This window comes from Telmatherina bonti (genome assembly GCF_933228915.1).
Source record: "Telmatherina bonti genome assembly, chromosome: 6".
Lineage (NCBI taxonomy): Eukaryota > Metazoa > Chordata > Actinopteri > Atheriniformes > Telmatherinidae > Telmatherina > Telmatherina bonti.
In genome coordinates this window covers 38542466-38566927 of record NC_136624.1, presented here as the reverse complement: position 1 = coordinate 38566927, position 24462 = coordinate 38542466, and the positions used below count along the sequence as shown (strand labels likewise).

The window sequence follows — 24462 nt, the reverse complement described above, 5'->3', positions numbered from 1 at the left end:
GATGTTTAATTTACTTTATTCCACTAATGCAAGCCACATGCACCAAAGGTCAAAACACAGGATTGTACAAGGCATATTATTGTAAACAAACAGGAATCAAGCAATATCCTCTGATCACGACTTTACAATACATGAACCGCAAAGATTTTCGTTGCACAAAGCTGAGCAGTGTTACTTATGTACAGATGAGCCCACCCATCACTGTGGTACGGAAGTGCTGTTTTTGCTCTAACAGTGTGTACTGGTGATCTGGACACGTTTTAGAAACATAGAAATTATGTTTAGAATTTCAAAAATAGTGTGAGAAAATCCTCCAGAACAGTCGGTGATTTGCAGCAGAGTGGCTGCTTGTAAACAATCCCCTCTTCACAATGTCCTGATAAAACATGAGTTTCAGAAGAAAACCATAGAAGAAGAAGAAATGCTTCCAGTGTGTGTTGCAGAATTGCATAAAAATGACTCTTTTCTTGCATAAACACTCGCAGGTTATTGCTTTTGGTTGATTTTCTGACATTAATATGAAAAACTTTTAGAAATGATTCTGAAACAAATTAACAGGAAAAATCACTAAATTATATCCTGAATCCATGAACCTTAAATACTCGTTATCATAATATTAGATTAAAAAATGCTGGAATCAGATAAGCTGTCAGTGATATTCCAGGACGGTGTGAATTATGTAAACCAGGTGTGTCAAACTCCAGTCCTGGAGGGCCGGTATCCGGCAGGTTTTTGTTGTTTCCCTCTCCCGACACAGCTGATTCAAATCAAATGGATCCAGCAGCTTCTTTGAAACTCAAAAATTGGTTGACGTCAGGCGGGTCGGAGCATGGAGACAACCAAAACCTGCAGGATAGCGGCCATCCAGGACTGGAGTTTGACACCCCTGATGTAAACTGTCCGACACAAAATGGGAGTTTTTTTCCTCATTTCTCAGAGAGCTCATTACCACACATACAACATCATGCACTGTGAAACGTTTCTCCCTTCCGGACAGAGAGGGAACCCGTTAGGAGAGACATCCAGTTATAACAGCGTACGTCGATTATAAAGCACAAACACAGAGTCACAAATGTGTTTAAACTACTGGAAACACAACATTCAGCAAACGTAACAGCTGGAGGAGAAGAAGTAAAAGACTACATCTAATCATTTTGTACAATACCCAACAACTCTTCTATTTATAGTAAGCATACTTTGCTCCCGCTTTACGTTTTGTTCTTTTGTAGACAAATGTCAAACCTTCCTCCTGTCCTGTCACCTGATTGCATTTGTTGCCAGCTTCCAGAATGTTAAGGCACAGCTACATTTGATTGGAGTAGGAGGTGGGCCCCCCCACCTGGCTGTACTCGGATGGCTGATCAAGGCTTCCCTGGGTGTTGTAGCTTCCTGACTGGTCAAAGCTCCCCTGGTTGTAGGCTTGCTGGTTAAAGGTCCCCGCCTGTTTCTCGGCTGCGGCGCCTGCGAACCTGGAAGTGCCCTTGTGCCAGCTGGTCTCCTTGAAGACAAACCAGATGTTTCCAGCCCACAGAACAAAGTTGAGAAACCCAAACGCCTGAGGAGGAAGGCAACAACACAAAATTAAATCAGTTTATTTGGACATTATTGTTATTAGATAAGAATTTACACAAAAAAGTGCACGGTCAGGATGTGGAAAAACCAGTGGAGAGTTTAGTGTTTACAGCTCAGTGGGAGGAAAGCTGGGTTGTAAAAATAGTGTAGAAAATGGACGGATTATTAAAGAGTCCATGTAGTTTTTGTGTGTGTTATTATCTTTGTATAGGTTATATGTAACAAAGGGATTTATATTTAAATCAAGTATATTAATAACTTTTAGATGAGTGGCAGAAGTGACGGGGGAGACAGTATGTCACGTCAGGTGGCGTGATGGAGAGTGAAATCATTATTTGACCACTTTCAATCATTTTGTTACATTAAATGAATTTATAGTATTCAGTTTGTAAACATTAAAGTCCACTTTCATTTATTTTGTTTAAAGAAAAATAAATTATTCATAATTTTCCAAATCCTTTCCCTTTTTATGTTTAGGAAGTGCGTAGAAAACTCTTATATTCCACGCTGCCACGGCCTTTAAAGTAACGTGGGGAAAGGCTGGTACATTTCAGCTCTTCACTTCTGCAAAACTAGAGACACTTTTTTTTTTTTTTAATCTATTCTTTCTGACAAGTCTTCTAATGTCCACACCTAAAATATTGTTGCTTTTATTGATATGTGTGTGTTTATTATGGCTACTTTGTTTTTGATGCATCTGTACACATCTGCAGATATTAATACTATTGTGTGTTCCAAGCTGTAATATGTGAATATTTGAAAGGTTCTAGGATCAATAGCAGTAAAAATGATGGAAAATTGACAGCAAGCATGATGTGAGACAACATGCGTGTTGTAGTGGCCTTACATACAACATATGATACCACCGTTTCTCTCTTTTTTTTAATGACCTCAAAATGAACCCAGTGCTGACCTGCAATGTTGTCACCATGTCTCCTTGTTTTTTTACACCCTGTAAATTCAGCATCTCTTTCATGTCTGGCTCTCTTATGCATCTCCTACCGCAGCGATTCTAAATGTCTCAAAGTCAAGCATCACTTCACAAACCACCTTTATGACCGACACTAAACTATAGCAGCAAAGATCGACACTTTTCCACCAGGCAGGCTGCAGACAGAGGTAAGTTTAGTTTCCAATGAAAATATTATTCATTTAATGACAGCAGCAATCACTGTAAAGTTAGTTTATCACCAGATCTGACCGTCAAACTTTGTCACACAACTCAAAGTAAACAATCTGCAAATCCTGGTTGCTGGAATGTCATGATTTGGCTTTTAGGTTACATACCAGAGTCATGTTTTATACCCCCCCCACCCTGCCCAGAACCTCACTTATGAAATCCAATAATTTTTTTCTTACCATAATGTATTTTATTAACATATCAGGCCAAAAAATATGCACCTCTAGTCTGAATAGAAATAAATTATATTTGTTCGAATAAAACCACCAGTCCCCAAAGTCCTCATCATCTGGAGAAGGTTGTTGGCAATTCTGGTCCTCGAGGGCCACAGTCCTGCAAGTGTTAGGACTTAATTAGCAAGCTGGTGCAGAGCTTCATGGGAAACTCTGCACCAGTCTGCGAATTAGCCATTGATTTGAGTCAGGAATGTTGCAGCAGGGAAACTCACAACATCTGCAGAGTTGCCCGCCCCTGATCCAATGGGAGAGAAACAAGACTGAAAAGAAGCATTGAAAGGCTTTTTCACCTAATAAGAGACTTGAAATGAGTGATTTGCAACTTGTTTAAGATATTCCCAGCTTGTTCAGAGATATTTTCTTATTTGAGGAAGTGTGTTATCAGGGACCGCAGATGGAAACTGGCTCAGGCTAAATCTTTTGTTTTTACACACTGTCCCTGACACAAACTAACCATATTACTGCGTTGGCAGAGAATTCCTCTGGATAATACTCTGAATCTTCTCTCACATTAAGAATGCAGTGATGCACTTCACACGCTTACCACCGAGGTGTTGAGCCCAGACCAGCGAGGTCCGTGCACAGAGTCACACTTGTTAGTCTGGATTTTGCAGGCAGGAATGAGCAGCTGCACCTCATCTGGATCAGTGGCCACTTTCACATCAGACAGAGCCTTGGCCCAAGCAGAGGAACTGACCAGCCACAAGAAGGAGAAAACTACTGTCACTACAAAGTCCTGAGACAGAGAAGACACAGAGGGTTTGAATAAACTCAGCACAAACAAGAAAACAGATCACTGTTTTGTCATTCCAAATGATCACAAAATAATGCCACATTATATTAAACAGCACTGAAATAAAACAAAACAGTGATAATAAATTAAATTAAATATTTCCTATGTTGTTATTAGACTGAAGGAACTGTTGGAAGGAGTGTTTAGGGTTCAGTTATGCTACGAGTTGTTTAAATGTAAAGAATATAAAATGTCAATCAGAAGAATAGTGTATGACTTTAATATACTCACAATGAGAGGCCCTCGACTGTTTTCACGGTACTTATTCAGAAAGAATATGTAGATGCCGGAGGCCGCGAGGGAATACAAGAAGGCAAAGACAGCAATGGTGACGAAGAACTCAGCAGAGGATGAATAATCACCACTGAGGAAGACTCTGTCCCTCCTCATGGCCTCACACATGGGTGCTTCAAAGGACACCTGGTGCAACCTGGTACACACACACACACACACGCGCGCACACACACGCACGCGCGCGCACACACACGCACACACACACACACACACACACACACACACACACACACACACACACACACACACACACACAGGTAGGTAGAGCGGTCAAACCCTGAAAAGGCCTGATTTACTGATGATACTTTCATTTGTGTGATCATTAACTGCTCTATCCATGTGAATTTTGCAGAATGAATGAATTTAGAAAAGTCACTTCATGCAGAGTTTTATCCTTCTTTCAATTTGACTTTCATGAACTGAAGAGTTTAAAGAAACTGGAATGAATCTCAGATCTGGAACTAGCAGACTGACAGTCAAGCTCTCACCTGAAAGGATAACCAAAGTCTATGCCGATGCTCAGGTTGCTGCTGGCCTTCTCTATGCAGTCCACACTGACCCGCAGCTGCCCCGAGTAGCCGCCACATGTTGCAAAAGCAAAAATGGCAAAGAGCTGCAGAACCACAGAGAAAAACTGCAAAATTAAATCACTCAACATGAACCTGGGGTGAGCGCATCAACTTAACGTAAACTTGTCAAAGTTGGGTCAGTTTTCACCAGTTCCAGTGCTGGAGATCTGCCATCCTGCAGGTTTCAGCGGGTGCGCACCATTTCCCACCCGAATGAGGTGAGCCGCGTGGGCAGAGTTTTCACTCCATTTAATCAACCTGAGAATCAGCTGGGTGACCGGCTCAGATCTGACGGCTTGTGTGGCAAAAACTCTTTTAACCACACGGGTGGAACAAACAAACCAGTCGCTTTGTACAAAAACCTCCAAAATATTCCAAGTTGATAACTAATCATGTGTGGCTTTTATTTAAGTTCAGTAGATAACGTCGTATTAACAAGATTCCTGAAACGACTTCTGCTGATTATATGATTCTTTTCAGTAAAGTTATGTCATATTCCAACTGGTAACACTTTGCAATAATGGTACAAATCATGTACTAAGGTAAAACTTAACTCATGATGAACTAAAGTATTTATTAATAAGGACTTTAACATGAATTCCTGTTGCTCATCATGAACTAATGATGATCTCAATGTTGATTCATGTGTTTATTTGATCCTTTATTGATAATCAGTTGATGAACATAAGTTTACTGTTAATTCATCAACATGTTGACATAATTGCCAGTTTAAACAGAAACATAATCAAATTCCCTGCTACTGATTTTATTTTCATTTTGATTCATACAAGACACTCAAAGAAGTTCATTTGTGTGAACATGGAAAGCGCTTTGGGTGACTATTAATAAAGGTTGATTGTAGATTTATTTATCTATTTATTTTTTGTTTTGTTGTTTCTAAAGCAGCTATGTTTATTATTTAAAGCATTTCCATACATACCAGTGTCATATCTTTGTTAAATGTACTGCATTAATATGGTGATTTTAAAACCCTAATAATCACTCCAAGCGCTTTTATATATCCATGTTCACCTAAGAGAACTTCTTTAAGTGTGTCTTGCTTTAACTAAAACTAAATTTTAAAAAAAGTAGAAGGGAATTAAATGATATATTTGTATCTAAACCTGCAAATTTGTTGACATATTGATGAGTTAACAGTGAACTAATGTTCATTAATTGATGATCAGTTAGGAGTTAAGTAAACACATGAATCAACATTGAGATCATCATTAGTTCATGATGAGCAACAGGAATTCACGGTGAAGTCTTCGTGAATTAATGCATTAGTTCATCATGAGCTACACATTACTGAAGTATATAATTTGTACCATGTGTTACCATCCAACTAATTGTCTTTATTTGCTAAGACTCTCCAGTGGACACGGTTACACTTCGCAGAATACAACCTGACAGAAATACGTTTTAATTAATGGCTTTATTATGAACTTTTTATTACTTTTATGACCATTTTCGGCCCGTAAGATCCAGGCCTCTGCTGTTTTGGTGAAGCCTCTTTCTGCCTGCATATGCTCTCTCCTCTATTTAACTGGCAAACTCCTCCATCGCTGCTTGTCATGAATTCTCCCCAGACTCATCGCATGGCTGGCGGTAAAGGAGCGGACCCACTGACTCCCCGCTGCAACACACCTGATTCAAATCGATGCCTCATTTACAAGCTGGTGTAGAAGTCGACAACCTTTCCGTTTGAATAGGGTGTGTTCCACCAGGGACACACTAAAACCTGCAGGATGGTCGATCTCCAGGACCAGAGTTGATGGTGACTGATCTAAACAATCTGGATTTTTACTTCACATCTGGTTAGAAATCAGCCTCACTTGCCCTAAAAACCACATCTCTCCAACTATATAGGCTTTACTGGGAGGACCACATGGAGAACAGAGACAGCCTATGACTCAGAAGTTTGCTGAGTTATCAGGAGGCAGAAACTGTGCTTGGTCATCAGCAGGAAGAGAAGACAGGACCTGAGATGTCTAACATGTAGACCATGTGTCAGGGTGCACAGTGCCGTAAGGGTAGATTAAAACACACATCCAGAATGTTGCACAGGTCCAGTTCATACATGAATAATATTAGAAGGTTCATTATCTCAGTTTTTGTGCAGCCTATATTTGCATTTTGTTCTTGCTACTGTTATTATGCTGTTTTCTGATGAACATTATGACAATATTACTGCTTTGTTCACTTTAAATTATAACATCGAAAATGACTAAATTATATCCTTTTCTCATGTAACAGATTTTGAGTTATAAATATGCCATTTTTTCTCATTAGATGATGGTATCATAATGTTGTTGTCATACATTAATTTCTTTTGTGGCCACTTGATGGCAACAGAGCAGCATTTATAAGCAAGTTAGAGAAGAGATGTGCAAACAGAAGGTTCAAACAGAACAGCTGCTATATATATATGCACACACATATATATATATGTGTGTGTGTGTGTGTGTGTGTGTGTGTGTGTGTATGTATGTATGTATGTATATATATATATATATATATATATATATATATACACACATACATACATATATATATTTTATATATATATATATATATATATATATATATATATATACATATACATATATATACATATATATATATACATATACATATATATACATACATATTGTATGTATATGTATTGTCACAAGGAAGATGTTACAAGGAATAAAGATGACGAAAGAATCTGAGTGGAAAAACAATTGCAGATCCAGTTTACGGCGAAGCGGCGTGTCAACCTACTCCTGGGCCAAGCTACCAGTCGCTTTGTACAGACTTAGCTCCTTCACTTGGATTCCAGCTTGGTCAGGCTACTTTATGCAGACACATTCAGATAATGACAAGAGGTGCTAAATTATTCAATATCTGTTTAACATTTTGACAGGTGACATGAAGCTGTTTACAGACACGAATACAGATATTTAGGAGAATGGACTGAAAATTTGTTCGACAGGCTTTTTCCCGCGTTTGCTTTTCACATACACTTCAAACTGTTCAGCTTGAGTGTCCTAAAGGCTGCTGATACCTGCAGGTATCAGATGCTTCCCTGCTGCAACGCACCACAATTAAATGAAAGGGATCTCTGGAAAGCTCTGCACAGGTTCAGAGTTAGGGACAAGCGCCGGACACGCATCTGAACCCACAATGATGACCAGGAAGTGGGAAGCTTTATACAGGTCAGTGAAAAAGGAGTGCGAGGCAGAATCAAACTCTTTACACTCACATACATGAACTTTATCTCAGGCTGGGATCTTCCAGAGATTTTTCTATGGAGCTGGAGAGAAAAATGTCTGCAGAGACACAGAAGCAGACTGTGGAAATTTGCCTTCTCCTGCATCGCAGCTCCTCATATCTTGGAAAACGGCTTATGTCTCAATGCATATTGATATGGACTTTGTCTGAGCTTGTCTTTATATTTCTCTGCCACTGTCTGCTTTGATGTGCAGAAATTTGGTCTATCTACCACAATGAACCAAATTTCTACATTTATTTTGCTTCCTCAGAATGAACACTGTGAACCATCACAGTCATTCAGATAAACATGATTCTCATTTATATAATCAAATATGACCATGCAACAAAAACAATCCCACACATCCTCAATGTATTCCCTTGGCCCATGTGTTCATATAAACCTCTGTTGCCTCAAGAGTTCTCACAATAATAATCACCATAATTAGAGCTGAGGCCTGGTTAGCATGAACCTCTTCTCTCCCATATTACAGGCAGCTGCACGTACAGCTTGCCAGCTACTGGAGAGGATGCATATCTCAGCTTTACTGAACCTCAGATCACTGAGATGGACAATCCACAAAGATCCTGGGAACATGTCTGAAGTGCATGGAGACTATGTAGGTACATGCCATCCTGTAGAAGACCGGCGGTAAACCAGTCCCACCGTTTTGTGCCTAAGTGATATTCTGCAAAGCGAACCAGTTTAGAGAGAAAGATGCTTCTGGAACACCTGGTCTGCATTAAATAAACAAGGCCAACCATCAATCAATTGAATCAGTTATCAGGATTAATAAACACTAGCTAGTTTTTTTTAACCTAGAAAATCAATTCAAGTGTTGCATCGCTCTCAGTTAACCCTTTCATCTATAGTAGCCCTGTAGTGGACACCTATTTACAAGCTTTATTTATGAATGAGGATGGTATTTTTGTAAATAAACCACTTCAGTGGATGTAAGTCACCCAATATGTTTCCACTCTCTGGAGAACAAATAAATATATGATATAATTGAACATAATGTAATTATGTTTGCGATAAATAGGAAAAGAAAAAGATACAGCTATATTTTATAGAAGATTCACATAATATAATTATATTTATATATTATACTATAAATATTTTATATAATACATTAAAATAAATCATAAATCATGATATATTCTAAAATCACTAATAAAGTATTATTGCAAATGTCTGTAGAGGTAAAATACAGTATTTTAAAAAATGATGCTTTTTTTTTATTATTATTATTAATTAATGCATGAAAGAGTTAAAGTGATAACCCTCATAACCACAGCCAACATGAACAATATGAATGAGTGTGAGTAGGTGCAGCTAGGGTGACCAGATGTCAAGCTTTATGTGGGATAGTCCTGCATTTCTATTACTTTTCACACGTCCCACAAAACGGGGCGCTGTCCCGCATTGTTACGACCAGGGAAAAACAAAACAAAACAAAACTGGCTTTTACTAATTGTATGTGGCAAAAGATTTGATGGCTGTCACATCACACCGCCTGCTGATTTGAGTTACACTCATGTCAATCAAACTCGGAGGCGGGACTTAATGCACATATAGGATGCACCCACTAACGAAAATAAATAAATAAATACACCGACTGATCATGGAGGACTGGAAGACGACCGCAGCAAAGAAGAATAGAAAGTGTTGTTACAACAAAGACTGGGAAAGCATAAATTCCTTGGTTAAACCGGTTCGAGGAGATTGTGAGACGGTTTGTCAGTCATTTTTATGTGTCACACGGTGGCGAATATGACACAAAACGTCACAAAAATCCGAGTCACAAAAAACGCGCAACTCTCAGGGAGGCTTTATAATCACATATTTGTTATGTTTGGTTAGTAATTTTATTACCAAAGAGCAGAATAGAAAGTTTTTTTTATTTTTTTAACTTTGTCATGGTAGAGTGGAATCTCACATTGTCCCACATTTAGTGAGAAGATCTGGTCACCCTAGGTGCAGCTACAAGAATGCTAATGCTAACAGCATGTAATATACCAAACAGACTCACAAATCCAACTAAATGAGCCACCTTATAACGAGAACCGAGCGTCCATGATGGTGATCAGCGACGTCTAAAACATACAGGAACGTTTTAGAAACAAGAACCAAACCTACAAGATGGAAAAGAGTTTGTTTGACCCCTCGCACACCCTGCACTCTTACTACACCCTGTTACCTTCAGGGCGCAGGTACAGGTCTCTCCCTCTGAGAACAAAGAGGGCCACTTCCACCTTCCTTCCCACCTCTATCCGTCTGTTAAATGGTTGATGGCTATTGAAGACTGTTATATTTATGACTGTGTATGGCATATTGGTGTCAATTGTTGTTTTTAACTTATTTATTAACTGACATGTTGAGTTGTGTGTGTGGACATGTCTTTTTATTTTATTTGTCATGGTTGTGCTCTACCCGCAAATGAAGTTCCTAACGGATAAATAAAGTGAATTTGATTTGATTTGATTTGATTTTTTTCTATGCAGGTTACATGTGACATTGTGGAAAAGCTAAAGGACATGAAAATATCAATGTCAGTGTATTTTCTAAGCTTTTCTTGTGTTTGTTTAGATGGTTTCTGATAGGTCACAAGGTGTGAACTAAACCTGCAAAATATTTAAGTCTTGTCAGGCTAATGTCAGTCCAGTAGGACAATGTATTTGGTCCTGCTGGGTTTGGTCAGCTGAGATTAAAGCCAAATGCTGGCTGATAGAAAAGTGGACTCATTTCATGCAGCTTTGGGCCTCAGGTGGAGGCAGGATGCTGTTTACCTGACAAGGTGCACAGCTGCAGCCTCGGCTGGAAGCCTCTCTGCAGAAGTGTTCAGCGCTCTTAAGCTTTAATTTGTTCTGAGATAAAAAAACATCTCATATGGTATAAAAAACAGTTAAAAGGACGCCTGCATCCTGTACACTCGGTACGCTCATCTGAAGAAATCAAATGAAGAAAAGTGACCAGAAAAGGGAGAGAATAAAGACTCCTAATTATCACACAGAGCAGCAGATAAACATCTTCCTCTCTCTATGTGTGTATTTTCTCTCCTGCCGCTGCTTCCTCTTCCTGTGATTTTCGGCTCGGGTTTAGCTCCTCTCATTTCTGGCGGGGGCCTTTGAACAGGAGAGCGTGGCATTGTGGAAGGAGGGTGGATGCTAAGCTCCATGCCCCCATGTGTTTATCTGCTTCTCCCAGCTGGGCTCCTCGGGAAACACGAGATAGATAGAGGGAGAAAGAGAGGAGGGGTGGAGGGAGCGAAAGAGGAGCGCAGGAATGAAGCTCGTCTGCAGTGTAAACAAAGCATCTTGGTTTGCCTTCATCTCCACTGACCGACATGGCGCTGTAAATCACAGTCCCACTGTGAAACATCATGACATGCTGCCAAAGCAGTTTAACACTTTTTACACTTAATACATGAAAAATGCGACTCCTAATTTTATCCACAGCCTTAAATGTGCAGATGCAGATGATCCAGAACGCTGAAACGTGTCTGGTTTTCAACCAACCCAAACGAGCTCATGTCACTCCACTGCTAATCGCTCTTCACTGGCTTCCAGTCGCAGCACGCATCATATTTAAAGCTTTGCTTCTGGCTTGTAAAGCAATAACTCAAACGGCTCCCGTCTACCTTCACTCCTTCATCCAGACCTACACTCCCTCTCGTGTTACCACCACTTCGTGGGACTAAATCACCAGCCAGATTCTTTTCCTCTCTTGTGCCACGATGGTGGAATGATCTCCCAAACTCTGTCCGCTCTGCAGAGTCCCTGTCGACGTTAAGGAGCAAGCTGAAGACTCAGCTCTTCAAGGAGCAATTCAACACTTAGTTTAGCTGTATTTATTGGAAAGTTGGAGAACTTAGCCCAGTTCTTTGCAACAAACTTTATGGTATTAATGGGAAGGGTAAAAAAAAAAAAAGAAGCCTGTAGCACTTCATGGAAGAATCTGTGTCCAACTGGACAGTCCACCAGCACCTTCCTACGATGTCCTCTACTGTTTGATTTCATGCTTGTGTTGTTCTCACTCAGATGTAAGTCGCTTTGGACAAAAGCGTCTGCTAAATGACTGTAGAATAGAATAGAATAGAATAGAATAGAATAGAATAGAATAGAATAGAATAGAATAGAATAGAATAGAATAGAATGAACGGTCAGATGGATTCTGTCTAGTAATGTAGCTAAAGCAGGATAACGAGAAACTAGCATTGCAGAATATCAGAGTCTGGATGAGGATCACAAAACTGATCCACTGGCTTCAGGTTGAATCAATCATACTGAAAACTGATGAACCTGGTAAAAGAAGGAATATGTGTTTGTGAAATATATTTAAAAATGAAAAGAGGACAATATAAGAACAAGTAGCTTACTATCCCAACAATTTGTTTTAGACAGAAGAAGAAACGACAGAGGGAGCACCAGTTGAGGAGGTGTGGATTGAGTTAAGTTGTAAATGAGCAAAAAAGATACAGTGGGTTCACTGATGAGCTGCACTTGACATTTCCATCAACTTCCTCACACACACCCACGCCGTCCACCTGCTCGATTCAAGATGATAGGCATCGATGCAGTGTCAAGTGGCTGCCCGAGGAGGAGAAAAACGCCTCAGATGTTCATCCGTCGCCCCACTGGGCTTACAGGGGAGAAAAAAATCTGGGGCAGTCTTTATGAAAGGATGAGACAGAGAGCAAGACAGAGGTTTGTCTTTCATTCTGCTTAGCAGCACCTACAGTTAGGAGCCATGCAAATCTAAAGCTACATCAAACAACCATGTGGATTTAGCATTTTCAGAAAGAATACACAAAAAAAATCATGCATGGTATGAAATAATGATATTTTATGCACTTTCCACGTCACTGTAGTGCATTAACATTGCCATACTCCTATGCACAATGTTAGTTAGAAATATAAACAAAATATTTTAAGTAAAACAAAGTTATTTTCTTTGGATGTTCTCACACTGGCTAATGATGATATATTTTGCTATATGGTGTCATCAAGCAGGTGAAAAGGCAAGCAACCATTACAGACAGGAGCAGAGCCTGCTGGAGCAACAAGGAATGCTGGAAATGGGTGGAAGCAGTCTAGAGGCAGCGGAGAAAAGAATTTTCACACATGGATTTTATGGCCTTAACATGGAGGAAGGATGCTACAGTATGATATCAAACCTAGCATTTGTTTCATCATACACTGTTCCAAATACATTTTTCTGCTGATGCAAACAAATGTTTTTTGTAAATTTAAATAATTAATAGCTTCTGTAACATCTGTCCTTCTGTGTGGGAAGGTAACGTCAGGTAGATGCAAAGTTGCATAATAAAGCTGTAATGTTGAAAAGTTAGTCAGTTTAAAAAAAAAAAAAAAAAAAAAGTGCGACAAAAAAGGAAAGAAAAATACAAAGATTGCAAAAGTTTCTATTTTTTAAAGATCACAAATAAAGTATGAACAAATCTGTTGCTCAAAAACTGAACTGCAGACAGAGATTAATCATTGAGAGGTTTTCGTCTTCTTTACTTCAAAATTTAAATTTTGGCATTCAGGCTTCGCATTGTTGTCATTATTATGTCTTATTTTATTTAAAAAAATATGTGTTATCCACTTTATCGCCTCTGCATGCACACCACCACGTTTTCATTTCCTTATTTAACTGCTTGCTTGCTTCAGCTTGTTGTTGTTTGCTCTGCTTGTTTGGATTTCTGTCTGTATTTTTCAAAATTATTAATCTTTTAACCCTTTCATGCATGCATTTTTAAAAAGCAGGGCTACATGTTACACGCTTTAATTCTACAGACATGTACAGTAAATTTATTATCTCTTAAGTCTTATTTAAGTTTTTCTCTTTTCTACTAATTATTCTGTAGATTTTGTGGACTGATATGTTATCATGTTTCTATAATATAAATGTACTGTTAAGCTTGGCTGGATCCCTTTCTTGTCCTGTTTATCACTGAGGCAAACTGAGTAATTACAAGTGAGTGGCAGTGTATTAGATGACTCAGAAATGTCAACTAAAATGGCTAATTTACAACCATCCTCAGCCATGCACATGCTATAAAACAGCTTTTAAACAGGTGAAAACTGTGCATGAAGAGTTAAATTCCCTGTTCTGAAATCACTTTTTCTAGTAGCTGTTTTTATTGGCTCCTTTCACAGGTCTGCAAGTTTCCTTTAAATGAAGATCCAAGACCTCAAATCACCTAAAAGAGCCAATGTTGTTTCACCAAAGACACTAAATGTGGACTCATAATGTCATGGGTTTTCATGCTTGTGTGTACGTACAGTTTTTCTAATTATTTTGATGTCCATGTTTGTATTTGCATGGCTGCACTTGTGACTGAATTAGAATAACTGCGCTGCATGAGTGTGTTGCAGTGTTTAAAAGCCTAGATGCGAATGTGCAAAATGAATATATGTGAAGAGAGAATAAAAATATCTTACTCTCTCCATCCAGGCAGAAGCATTAGCCAGGGTCAGCATACACACACACTTATAAGCATGCACAAAAACAACACACACCCAGTCTCACTTGCTCTCAATGCAGCGACTCTCCAATGTGTAAACATGAGCAATTTTACGCCAGCTAGTCGGGTACAAAACAAAATGACAAACACCGACCAGACAAAAAGAAGCACAGTAGGGGCAAACAGCCAGATGCACGTTTCAGCTTCACTTTTGCACAACGATGATGATGGGATTTGTCCTGACTGACTTAAACTGTGCAAAAGGTGCAAATGTTCTTTTATTCACTTAAACTTGCTAAAAATCCTGCTACATGACCAAAAAAGCTTTTACTTTACTGACTACATGAAATCTCACACAAGGAAATAAATAGAATAGCAAAGGTTTTCTGCAGATACAACAAAATCAGCGGCTGTTTGGCATGAAGTGCTGCAAAGGGAGCACTTTGTGCCAAGCATTCATCTCTCCTATCTGTCCTTTTCACCCAGCTGAAAGCTAGACTGACTAGAAGTAAATTTCCATTCAGTTTTATAACAGGGCCCTTCCTCTGTCGCCTTCATGTCACTGAGAGGTCTTTGTGGATGCTTGGTCTGATTACATAGCAAGAACCTGGCGCCTCTGTTTTCAGGGACAGTCACTGCCCTTATGAAGCTGGGTACGCAGCAATTAAGCCATGGTGGTGAGAGGAATTTATAAAAGCAGGAAGTTTATTAAGGATTAAAGCGGAAACCAGTGCAACTAATCAGCTGTAGGAGTTTTAAGACATAGCAGGATTATTCACAGATGATGTTAGAAATATCTGGTTTGATGACAGTCAACGTGGGAGGTAAGGGTGCATTCCCACCATGACAGTCCAGCGGACTCCAAAAAACAATGTGCACCTTAGTTTAGTTTAATTTGCTTTTACACTGTAGTTTATTCAAGCAGACTAAACCACCTGAATAACATCATGCTGTTACATCCACTCATTAGAGGCTAAAATGACCACAAACTAAGACGAAAGAAGAAAAATCTGGTTCATTGATGGGTCAAAACAACTTTTTCATCTCAAGTTAAAAGAGCAGCAATAAATCTTTTTCTTGAGATTCTTGTTTTTACTTTACTGTTCAAATGTTATGTGGTTTTCATCAGAATGTCTGCATCACTTAAGCAGGACTTGTACTCACAAGGTGACCGCGTGAGGTCGGTTATGATGCCACCGTCGTAGACTCAGCACTGGTCAGCGGAGGTTTGACGTGCACCTCTTTCAGACCTGGTGTCCACCCCTGCTTTCAGCGTTGTTGCACAAAGTCCCTCTCTGCAGCTGGTTGGTTTGTGATTACATGTTTCCAGATTTGTGGAGCTACTTGTTGAATTTGTGTTGACACGCAAGAGAAACTGCAACACATGTGAGCACGTTTCACGTATGCAGACGCCGTGTGAGTACAAATCCAGGTTTACTCTCACCGGCTCACTGGATGCTCCGTTTGCTTTCACACTGTAAGGGAACCGGACCAGGGTTCACTCGCAACTGAATGGAAATCTGGTTTTCAAGCAGATGAGCGAACTGAACTATCTGTAAATGTGCCCTAAAAGCATTTAACCCAACTTCCCAGAAAGAGCGTTAAACATCTGCAGCTCATCCAGATGCTGCAGATTTAACTGGAACGTCACACCAGTTTTAACATCTTTACACTGGTTTCCAGTCAAAGAAGAGATTTTAAACCAAAACAATTTGTTTTTCAAATACCAGAACAGTTTAAGTCCAGAATACCTCAGTTATATGTTGAAAGACTATAAACCTAACAGAGCTCTTAAATCAAAGGACGCAGGTCAACTTGTCCAGGCTACAGTCCAGGCCAGAGTCCAGACCAGAGACCAGACCAAAGTCCAGACCAGAGGCCAGACCAGAATCCAGACCAGAGTCCAAAACACAGAGAGAATTTAGCCGTCAGGCTGCAAACAGGTGAAACAAAGTCAAGATTAAACTTTCACACAATTTGCATGAAATCTGCACATTATTTAGTTTATCTATCCAGTTGATTGTTTTCATTTTCTTTACTGAATTATTTAACGTGATTTTTTAACAATCATATTCTCTCTTTATGTCACTGAATGTGCTTTTCACATAAAAGTTGCCTTAATTCTTAGAGGGTTTTAACAACATTGTGGTGTGATAAAAAGAACACGTGTGCATGTGTGACATTTCTATTTCTGTTTTTTCTTGCTTACACTGACCTCCGTTGTGTCTGAACACCTGCGCTCTTTCTAGAACTACTTGTGTCGTGTGTCCTGTTCGATCAGACATGTCCACCTAAAGGAGAGGACAGGTTAACATTTTCCCCTCTGTAACAAAGATGGCGGAAAGTCGTCTTAGGGCAGACTGGGAACCAGAGATCTGGTTCAGACCAGCCAGAGTAGGTTACATACAACCCAGGAACTCGCCTCTGATAAAACCTACAACTCCAACAAGCAAACTCAAAAATCAAAATGTTAATCAGACCAGGTTTAACACAGCATTTATATTATGTAGAAAGGAAATACCACCATAAATACCATGAATGAAACATACAACGTAAAATTACTTCAACTAATAAACAAAGTTTTAAGGATCTGTTTAATGAAGTGAAGAAGTACCACAAGCTGAGTAATGACTCAGTCCAAGAGCCCAAAATACAAACACTGCATGAGAACCATATGTTCCGTTAATTAAGATCCAACCTGTGCTTAATAATGACAAGGTGAAAGTAATGGCTAAATCCAGATTCTGAACTTTATGTTTCATTAAAAAATTATTTTTTTCTGCAGATTAATAGAGAGGATGAATGCCACATTCAGTGTGTTAAGCTGCTCAGTGAATTTTCCCATCTCAGGTGTCAGAACAGAGTAAATCAGCAGAGTTACATCTTCCTCTTCTCATCACGGAGATGCTTGAAGTATCTCTTGAAGGAGTGATGCTGGAATTAAAGTAGAGGACACTAACAGAATATAATAAAGAAATGATGCCATTTCAATCGTTTTATTTTAGAAAATACAGATTAATTGAAATGTGCCTGGGCTGGCCCCGCCACTGATCTTTAGGATTAACATAATATAACAAGGAAAATGTGACTGCAGCTGAAGACAATTTAGACGCTGTTTTCACAGATTTCTCAGTTAAATATTGAGACGTGAATCGCTTGTCTGTAATGCAAAACACTAATTTAATAAATCTGAAATCTATCCGAGCTCTAGTTCAACTGCATACAAATCAGTTTATCATGATAAACTTGCATGTGATGCAAACCACAAACCCTCTGCTTTAGGATAAAAAATGTGTTCCCCCCCAACAGTCTTTGCAAAAAGGAGCTGAGTTGTTTTCGAGGTGAAAAACAGAACCCTGACCTGGCAAGTCTCTCGTGATATCTGTCAACAGCTGTCGCCAATCTCTCAGCGTCTCCCTTCCACTGCTTGCTTGTTTCGGCTTCTTTACAAATGTTCATCAAGAGAATTGTGCAACAATCTCTAAAAACGTATGATTCTATAGATTACTAAAGTGACAGATAAAAAAAAAGACATCTAAAAAGATGGAGAGATAAAACTAGATGGACGAATGCAAAGAGATAAAGGGATGCAAAAAATGTCATATTTGCTGCTGTTTTTAAAATCTGTAACCTGTTTTACTGGGTTTTCATTTTTCTGTATCACAACAGGGTAAAATTCTGGGTATGTGCACAACTAAAAAGAAAACGGAGTAGAATTAATTAGTCAAAAAGGTTCATCTGTAGGTATTAAGAGTAACGACTCAGCAAGCAATGCTGCTAAGCACTGGCTTAAGTTGCATTCACACCAGGATGGTAAGCTACACTCGGTACAACCGAAGATTTGACTGCTGCATCAAAAACTACCAAAAGAGAAGACAAAACACAACGGAAAAAAAACTTGTTCATTTACTGGTTTGATTCAGGGCAACTTCTATTTCCACCACAAATCAGAATTTGTTTCACATTCACAAATTTGAATCAAAAAGGTTGCAGTAAAAGCACCTTAATGGATCATCAGTCAGTACGACTGCTGTGGAACAACATCAGGAAGGATCTCAGCAGAACAACTGTTCAACTTCCCATCAATCTAGAAACTGTTAATAACAAATATCTAAACAAACTGGTTAGAAAAAAACTGTAAAAACGATCCCAGATCTCAGTTAGCACGTTCAATATTAAATGGAACAATGTCCTTTTCCATGGATATGACAAAAGTGGAGATATTTTGTTTACTGTAATGTTAGTTTGTTTTTTGCCGATGATGCTCATTTTTATAGTTCAGGAAATAACTTGAGGATCCAAATGCTTTTGGAGAGCAGGGGACATGGCATGTACCATGCATACACACTTTGGAGAGTTGATCCTACTGATGTAACTTTATTTATCCCAGACTATAAATGGATCCCCAAATCCTTATAAACCTTAATAAAATGAAGCAACAATGATTTCTGAAACTGATTATATCATACAGGACAGTATTACTCCACATTATGGCTTTTAAAGGTTCTTCTACAAGCTGTTAAACATGGGGTAAACTTAGTTTGTTCATGCATTTCTGCTAGTGTTTCTTACTTTTCAAATAATGAATAATGACATGAAGTTATATGTTGTTGCTCATTTAAAGTTGTATTTGCCTAATTTTATGACCAATGAGGACCATGTGGTTTGTCATTAAAGGAGGGCATGTTTTCTTTTTTTTTTAAACCTGTTTTCTGCTAATAAAAAAAAAGAGTTCATGCAATAAACAATAGAATCATTTAATTTATTAAGCTTAGAAATGAATCTAATATCCTCAATTTTACACACACCAACATGCAGAATGAAATCTTACAACCTAACAAGGCCCGTGAAGACATGGTCTTTGCAGTTTGATCAAGTGTTATCTGTTCAGATGCTTTTAAAGGCACTTTTAGTAACTTTCCAACCTTTAAATGTGCGTTTCAGACTCATGTGATGCCATAGTGACATCTTTTATGTGCATTTCTGGAGCCACGGCTGTCCAGCAGTGTGCTCAGGCTTAGAATGTTCAACTTTCTCTGCAGTATGTTGCAGCCAAGTTTCACGTTACGTGCTGTGCCACATGCTAGCAAGCAGTTATAAACACACCAGCTGTTTTAAATGCACATCACGGCTAATTAGGCAAAGAAACACATGAGGATGTTATCAGAAAAAGAGATGAAAAGACAAGAAGGCAGAAATGGAGTACGAGACAAGAGTCGAGAGTCAAGAATCAAGATATGTATGTAATTATTTATTAAGTTTCAGATTAGTTTTATTTACCAAATTTACTTTACAACTTAATTTCCTCATGACATTTGCAAAAAAACAAAACAAAAAAAAGCCCACAAGATAAGCATTAACAAGAGGACAAATCTAATACTGCATTTGTTTGTTTTTTACCATGCCATTTTCCCATAACACAGTAAGCTGCAGCAGGAGGGTTAAAACTGATACATTTGATTTCTAAGTTGAAGGTATAATAAGTAAAATCTGAAAATGACTCGACAGATGTAGCATGTGTGACTAAGGGGTGAGGAAAACCCTCTCTGGTGTGCACACAAACAGATTTCTCTGGCCACCCAAAGGAAAACAACACTGGCGTACAGTAAGGTACTGAAGATGACGTCACGGGTCAGAGAGGAGTTTTGGCTGAGAGCGGAGCCATTACTCATAAATTAGACTCATGATTGAGGCTTTGGCTCATGCTAATGAGTCACAAAGACTCATACTGTACTTGTAGAACTGCCCTGTGTGACATCCACAGCCTGGCAATGCGTATAATTTGCATCATGTGCTCAAGCAACTGTACAATTTTCCTCTCCTTTCCCTTCTTTCCATCTTTTCCTCAAATGCTCATGCATAAGCACGATGACAAAAACAGTGAGGAGTTTGGGCACATCTCAAAGGACAGCTTCTGCATGAGTTGATCAACGCTGGAGAGGAGGGGACCTTACAGCTGTTTGGAGCGAAATATGCCAGCCACTGACGGCTTGCCAAACAGGCCGAGAGCGCGCGCACACACACGCACACACACACGCACACACACACACGTTTGTTTGTCTATATTTGTCAGGGTCTACCAATGCTGTAACAGATTTTCTTTTCTTGCACTTTACCAAGAACAATCACAGCTTAATTCCTAAACCTAACCTAGCTAATTCTCACTGCATTCCTTAAAACATGTTTTGGCTCTCAAAGCTATTTCAGCTTGTGCTAAGAATTTTGCTGGAGGACCCCACAAGTATAGTGTTCTCTTTGTTTTGGGGTTGTGCAGATATAGTAAAACAAGACTGCAGATGCACAATATCCTGCTGGCATAATTGAATATGAATATGCCTTGCTTTTTTCGAGATCCACTACTGGCTAACAAAATAGGAACCCTACTTCACCATTTTAAGTAAGGTTAACGTAACCTTTAAACAGCTTTCTGCTTGTCTACACCACTAATCAGCCACACAGACAAGAGTGCATCATCTGCAAAGTAAATGTTCTGCCTTAACAAAGTCCTCAGTCCTCGGGACTGGGAGAAAGCCTCGGGGCATGTAGACAAAGACAACATATGTCTTTTTGCTTCTGTCTCACTGTGGGGAAGAATATGACAAGAAAAGACCGAAACCAGTCTTTCCAGGCTCCAAACTGTCTGTTTGTTGACGGCAACAGTCAACAATGATGATCTCCGGGCTTTAAAGAGCTTTGTTGATTTGATTGTTTAAGATTAACTCACGAGGGAGAAACATTTTTCATCCAATCACCTGCAGTGACTCTTGATGCTGTATCTAAAACATGCCTCTCTGCCTCTTCTTCAACATGATTAATCTGGTGCATTGGTTAAAGAAAATCAAAAACCGTAACCTAGCAACTCTCTGTGTTGCATTGATCAGACAGTTCTGCAACATCCAACACCAGTATTTAGTTATTACATTGGTGTGAAACTTTTATAATGGTATTTAGCTGTGACAAAAGCATCTGTGAGGAAACTTATTATTATTATAAGCATGTTTGTTAATCATATCCACTTTACTGAATGAACTGTTCAGTGAATTAATTCTCTATATATAAATGTTATACGCATTTTTTTTTTACCAGCTATAACATAACATGTTTATGATTATGATCATATCCACTTTTCTTGATATGCTGAGTTTTTGTTCTATCAGAACTCCTAAAGTATCTGTAAAGTCAATAAACATTCCAGTATATGTAGTCTATGTGTCTGTACAGTGCAAAGGAGTCTAAGTCACATGACCACTGCTGAGCTGCATGTGCATTCACTGTTACAAATGCAATTTTCCATGTGTAATTACACCACTACAGCAGAAAATGTGTTTGTTATCATGAAAAACATAATGTAGAATGATTTTAATGGCAGACATCATGAAGTAACTCTATCCATCCAATGTTTCCAGCATCCACTAGAGTCTGATACTGAGCAGCATTACATCCAGCTGCAAGTTACTGGTCCATGCAGGCTTCTCTCGTTCTAACTGTACATGTTACAACTGGGTCAGCGAATAAACAATGACCAGAAAGCAGTGTGTAATGTTGGGTTTAAAGGGGGAAAATAGCATTTTTGCAACAGCTCTAGACAGTGGCAGAAAAGTGAGATCACAGTAAAACAGAGATTTCTTCCCTCCCTGGTGCTCGAGAGAAACAGTGTGAAGGGAAACAAACTGTACCACTGCTGAGCTGCAGATTTAATCAGAATACTTTACTCTTCATTTGAATTGTCTGCAAGTGTTTCAGCCCTAAAGCCAGCAAAGATGCTGGGAGAGCGTCCCTCTTCTGTCAAGACGGAGGAAAAGGCAAAGGTGCAGCGAGGAAAAGGTCACGTAGTGTTGGAAATGTGAGGAAGCAAGATGGTGTGTGCAGCAGGGAGTAATGCTCATATCATCACACATGCTTCCCTTCCCACACAAACACAAAGCACAACAAGAAGATACACATCAGGAGCTGTGATAGTGTTATCCTCCTCATGCAGATGGTGCTTTGGACCAGCTACTGGTTCTTTGGCTCCGGCACACAAACATCTTGGTGAATTTGATACAAACAGCTGAGAGGAAATTCACCTTACTGATAAACATGCGCATTGCCTCATTTAAATAGATAAAACCATGGGTCATCCGTTCACTCCTTTGCAAAACTCGTACTTTTTGTCATTTGATGTCATGGTGTGAAAACTAGATCTCTCTTCATACTGGTGAAACTGGGGGAAGACTCACACACACAAGCACAAAGACACACAGCATTGGAGCAAAAGCTGAATACCCTCATGGCTACAGTAATTTCTCTAAACTCACATCAAAGAAATTCACTTATCTTTTTTGGCTGCAGGCTTTTCTGCACTGTATTATAAACACAAGAGTCTACAACCCACACCCACGCAGAAAGCTTTGATTCAAGGATGCCCAGTTCTTACTGGTGATTCCTCTTATATCAGGGGTGTCAGAATCCAGTCCTCGAGGGCCGGAATCCGGCAGGTTTTTGTTGTTTCCCTCCACTAACACAGCTGATTCGAATCAATGGATCCAGCAGCTTCTTGTCAACCTGTTTCAGTGTCGGTCAGGTGTGTGTTGGAGCACAGAGGCAACAAAAACCTGCAGGATACCGGCCCTCCAGGACTGCAGTTTGACACCCCTGTCTTATATAATTTCACTTGAGGTAAAATGGGGTATTTAGGGTTTTGCACAGGGTTGGCACACGCAGTCCTAATTGAAAAAGCTACAGTACATAACCGCATCTGCTGGCACCAAATCCTTACATAAACTTAAACCATTTAGTCACGGCGTAACGGATCACAGCCATGATGATGATCGCGTGGAAAGACGCACAAACACCTCCCCAAAAAGCCAACAAAGTTTCACCCCACAAACACCAGAATTTCAGCAAAACTAGATGTTTACAAAATGGAAAAAGCAGCAGCTTTGGCGACAGCTGAGCGAATGATTCGGCTTATTATATCATCATAATGCAGTTACGTTGCACAATTAAGTTACTGCATGCAAAATGATTCATTTCAAACTCACCCACTCCAAAACACGGATAAATCCCAGAGGTAATTTTAACACTTGAAATGTCCCCACAGATGCAAGCTGCAGAAAGACAAAGGACTTAAGAAACACACACACACTGACAGATTTGTAGCCCCAATTAACGACACTCTGGTTAATTAGGTGGCAATTAGCTCCAAGTCATCCCTGAGACAAAAGCGTCTTTTTCTTGTCCATTTCTCTCACCTGGTTGGCGGTGTCCATGTCAGCAGCACGGTGCTTTGTTTCTTACTTGTTTGAATGGGTGAGAAGAACCTAAAAACAGCAAGCCAAGAGAAGCGACTGATGCGTCTGTCGCGCGCAAACACTCTGATTCCGACCGCGACCGGAAAAGCCCGAACAGCCGTCGCTTTTATTTATTTCTTTTTCCTGCATTGTTGAGCATCGCAGCAGTTTGCCATGGAGACAGAGGCGGGTTGGACCCCTGGAAGAGGAGTACTGGCTTTTTCTTTGATAAAAATAATTATTTATCTCATAATTTTTCTGATATTCTTTTGATTCAGCGGCAATGATTCCACCATAGTGTTATTCTGAGCAGGGGCGGGTGTAGGAAATATGTGATCGGGGGGGGGGGGGGGGTATTTTTTCTATCAGTTCTGTATTGACATAAAATTTCTATTCTGGTTAAATAGATACAACCTATAACAAATCATTCAATGTTATTGTTATCATGTTATGAAGCTCACACAGTCCAAATAAAAACATTGCACAAAGGTGTCTGCTGAAATCATTTGGAGATGATATACAGTAACATTAGTTTCAAATAACCAATTATCATTATTGTGTCTTTTAATCATAGTTATGTGCTTTCTGTGTAACAAATACCAGCATTTACCAGTTTTTCCACTTGTGCTTGTATAACTTAACAAGATGCAACGTGTTTATTGCTGAGCTTTAAGGATGCTAGCAGGTAAATCCTTACAAACAATGCCCCCCTGCTGCAAGTCTGAGTTAAACTAAGCCAGTAGTGTTGTGCATCTCCATGGTTAGCATTGCAGTGGATTAAATCTGATCTAATTCTTGGTAAGAAAATAAAAATGTCCTAA

The 24462-nt window shown here is 39.3% G+C and overlaps 1 protein-coding gene across 1 annotated transcript; it reads right to left on the bottom strand.

Annotated features, from left to right (window-relative positions):
- Positions 1-1303: 1303 nt before the first annotated feature.
- On the bottom strand, positions 1304-23623 carry synpra (synaptoporin a; the record flags this gene model as incomplete). Its single annotated transcript, XM_079241902.1, has 6 exons — positions 23603-23623; positions 23393-23458; positions 4564-4688; positions 4013-4211; positions 3533-3724; positions 1304-1555 (listed from the first exon to the last, which is right to left on the bottom strand). The coding sequence occupies exons 1-6, from the start codon at positions 23618-23620 to the stop codon at positions 1304-1306; spliced, it is 852 nt and encodes a 283-aa protein (XP_079098028.1). The 5' UTR covers positions 23621-23623.
- Between the last annotated feature and the right edge of the window lie 839 nt (positions 23624-24462).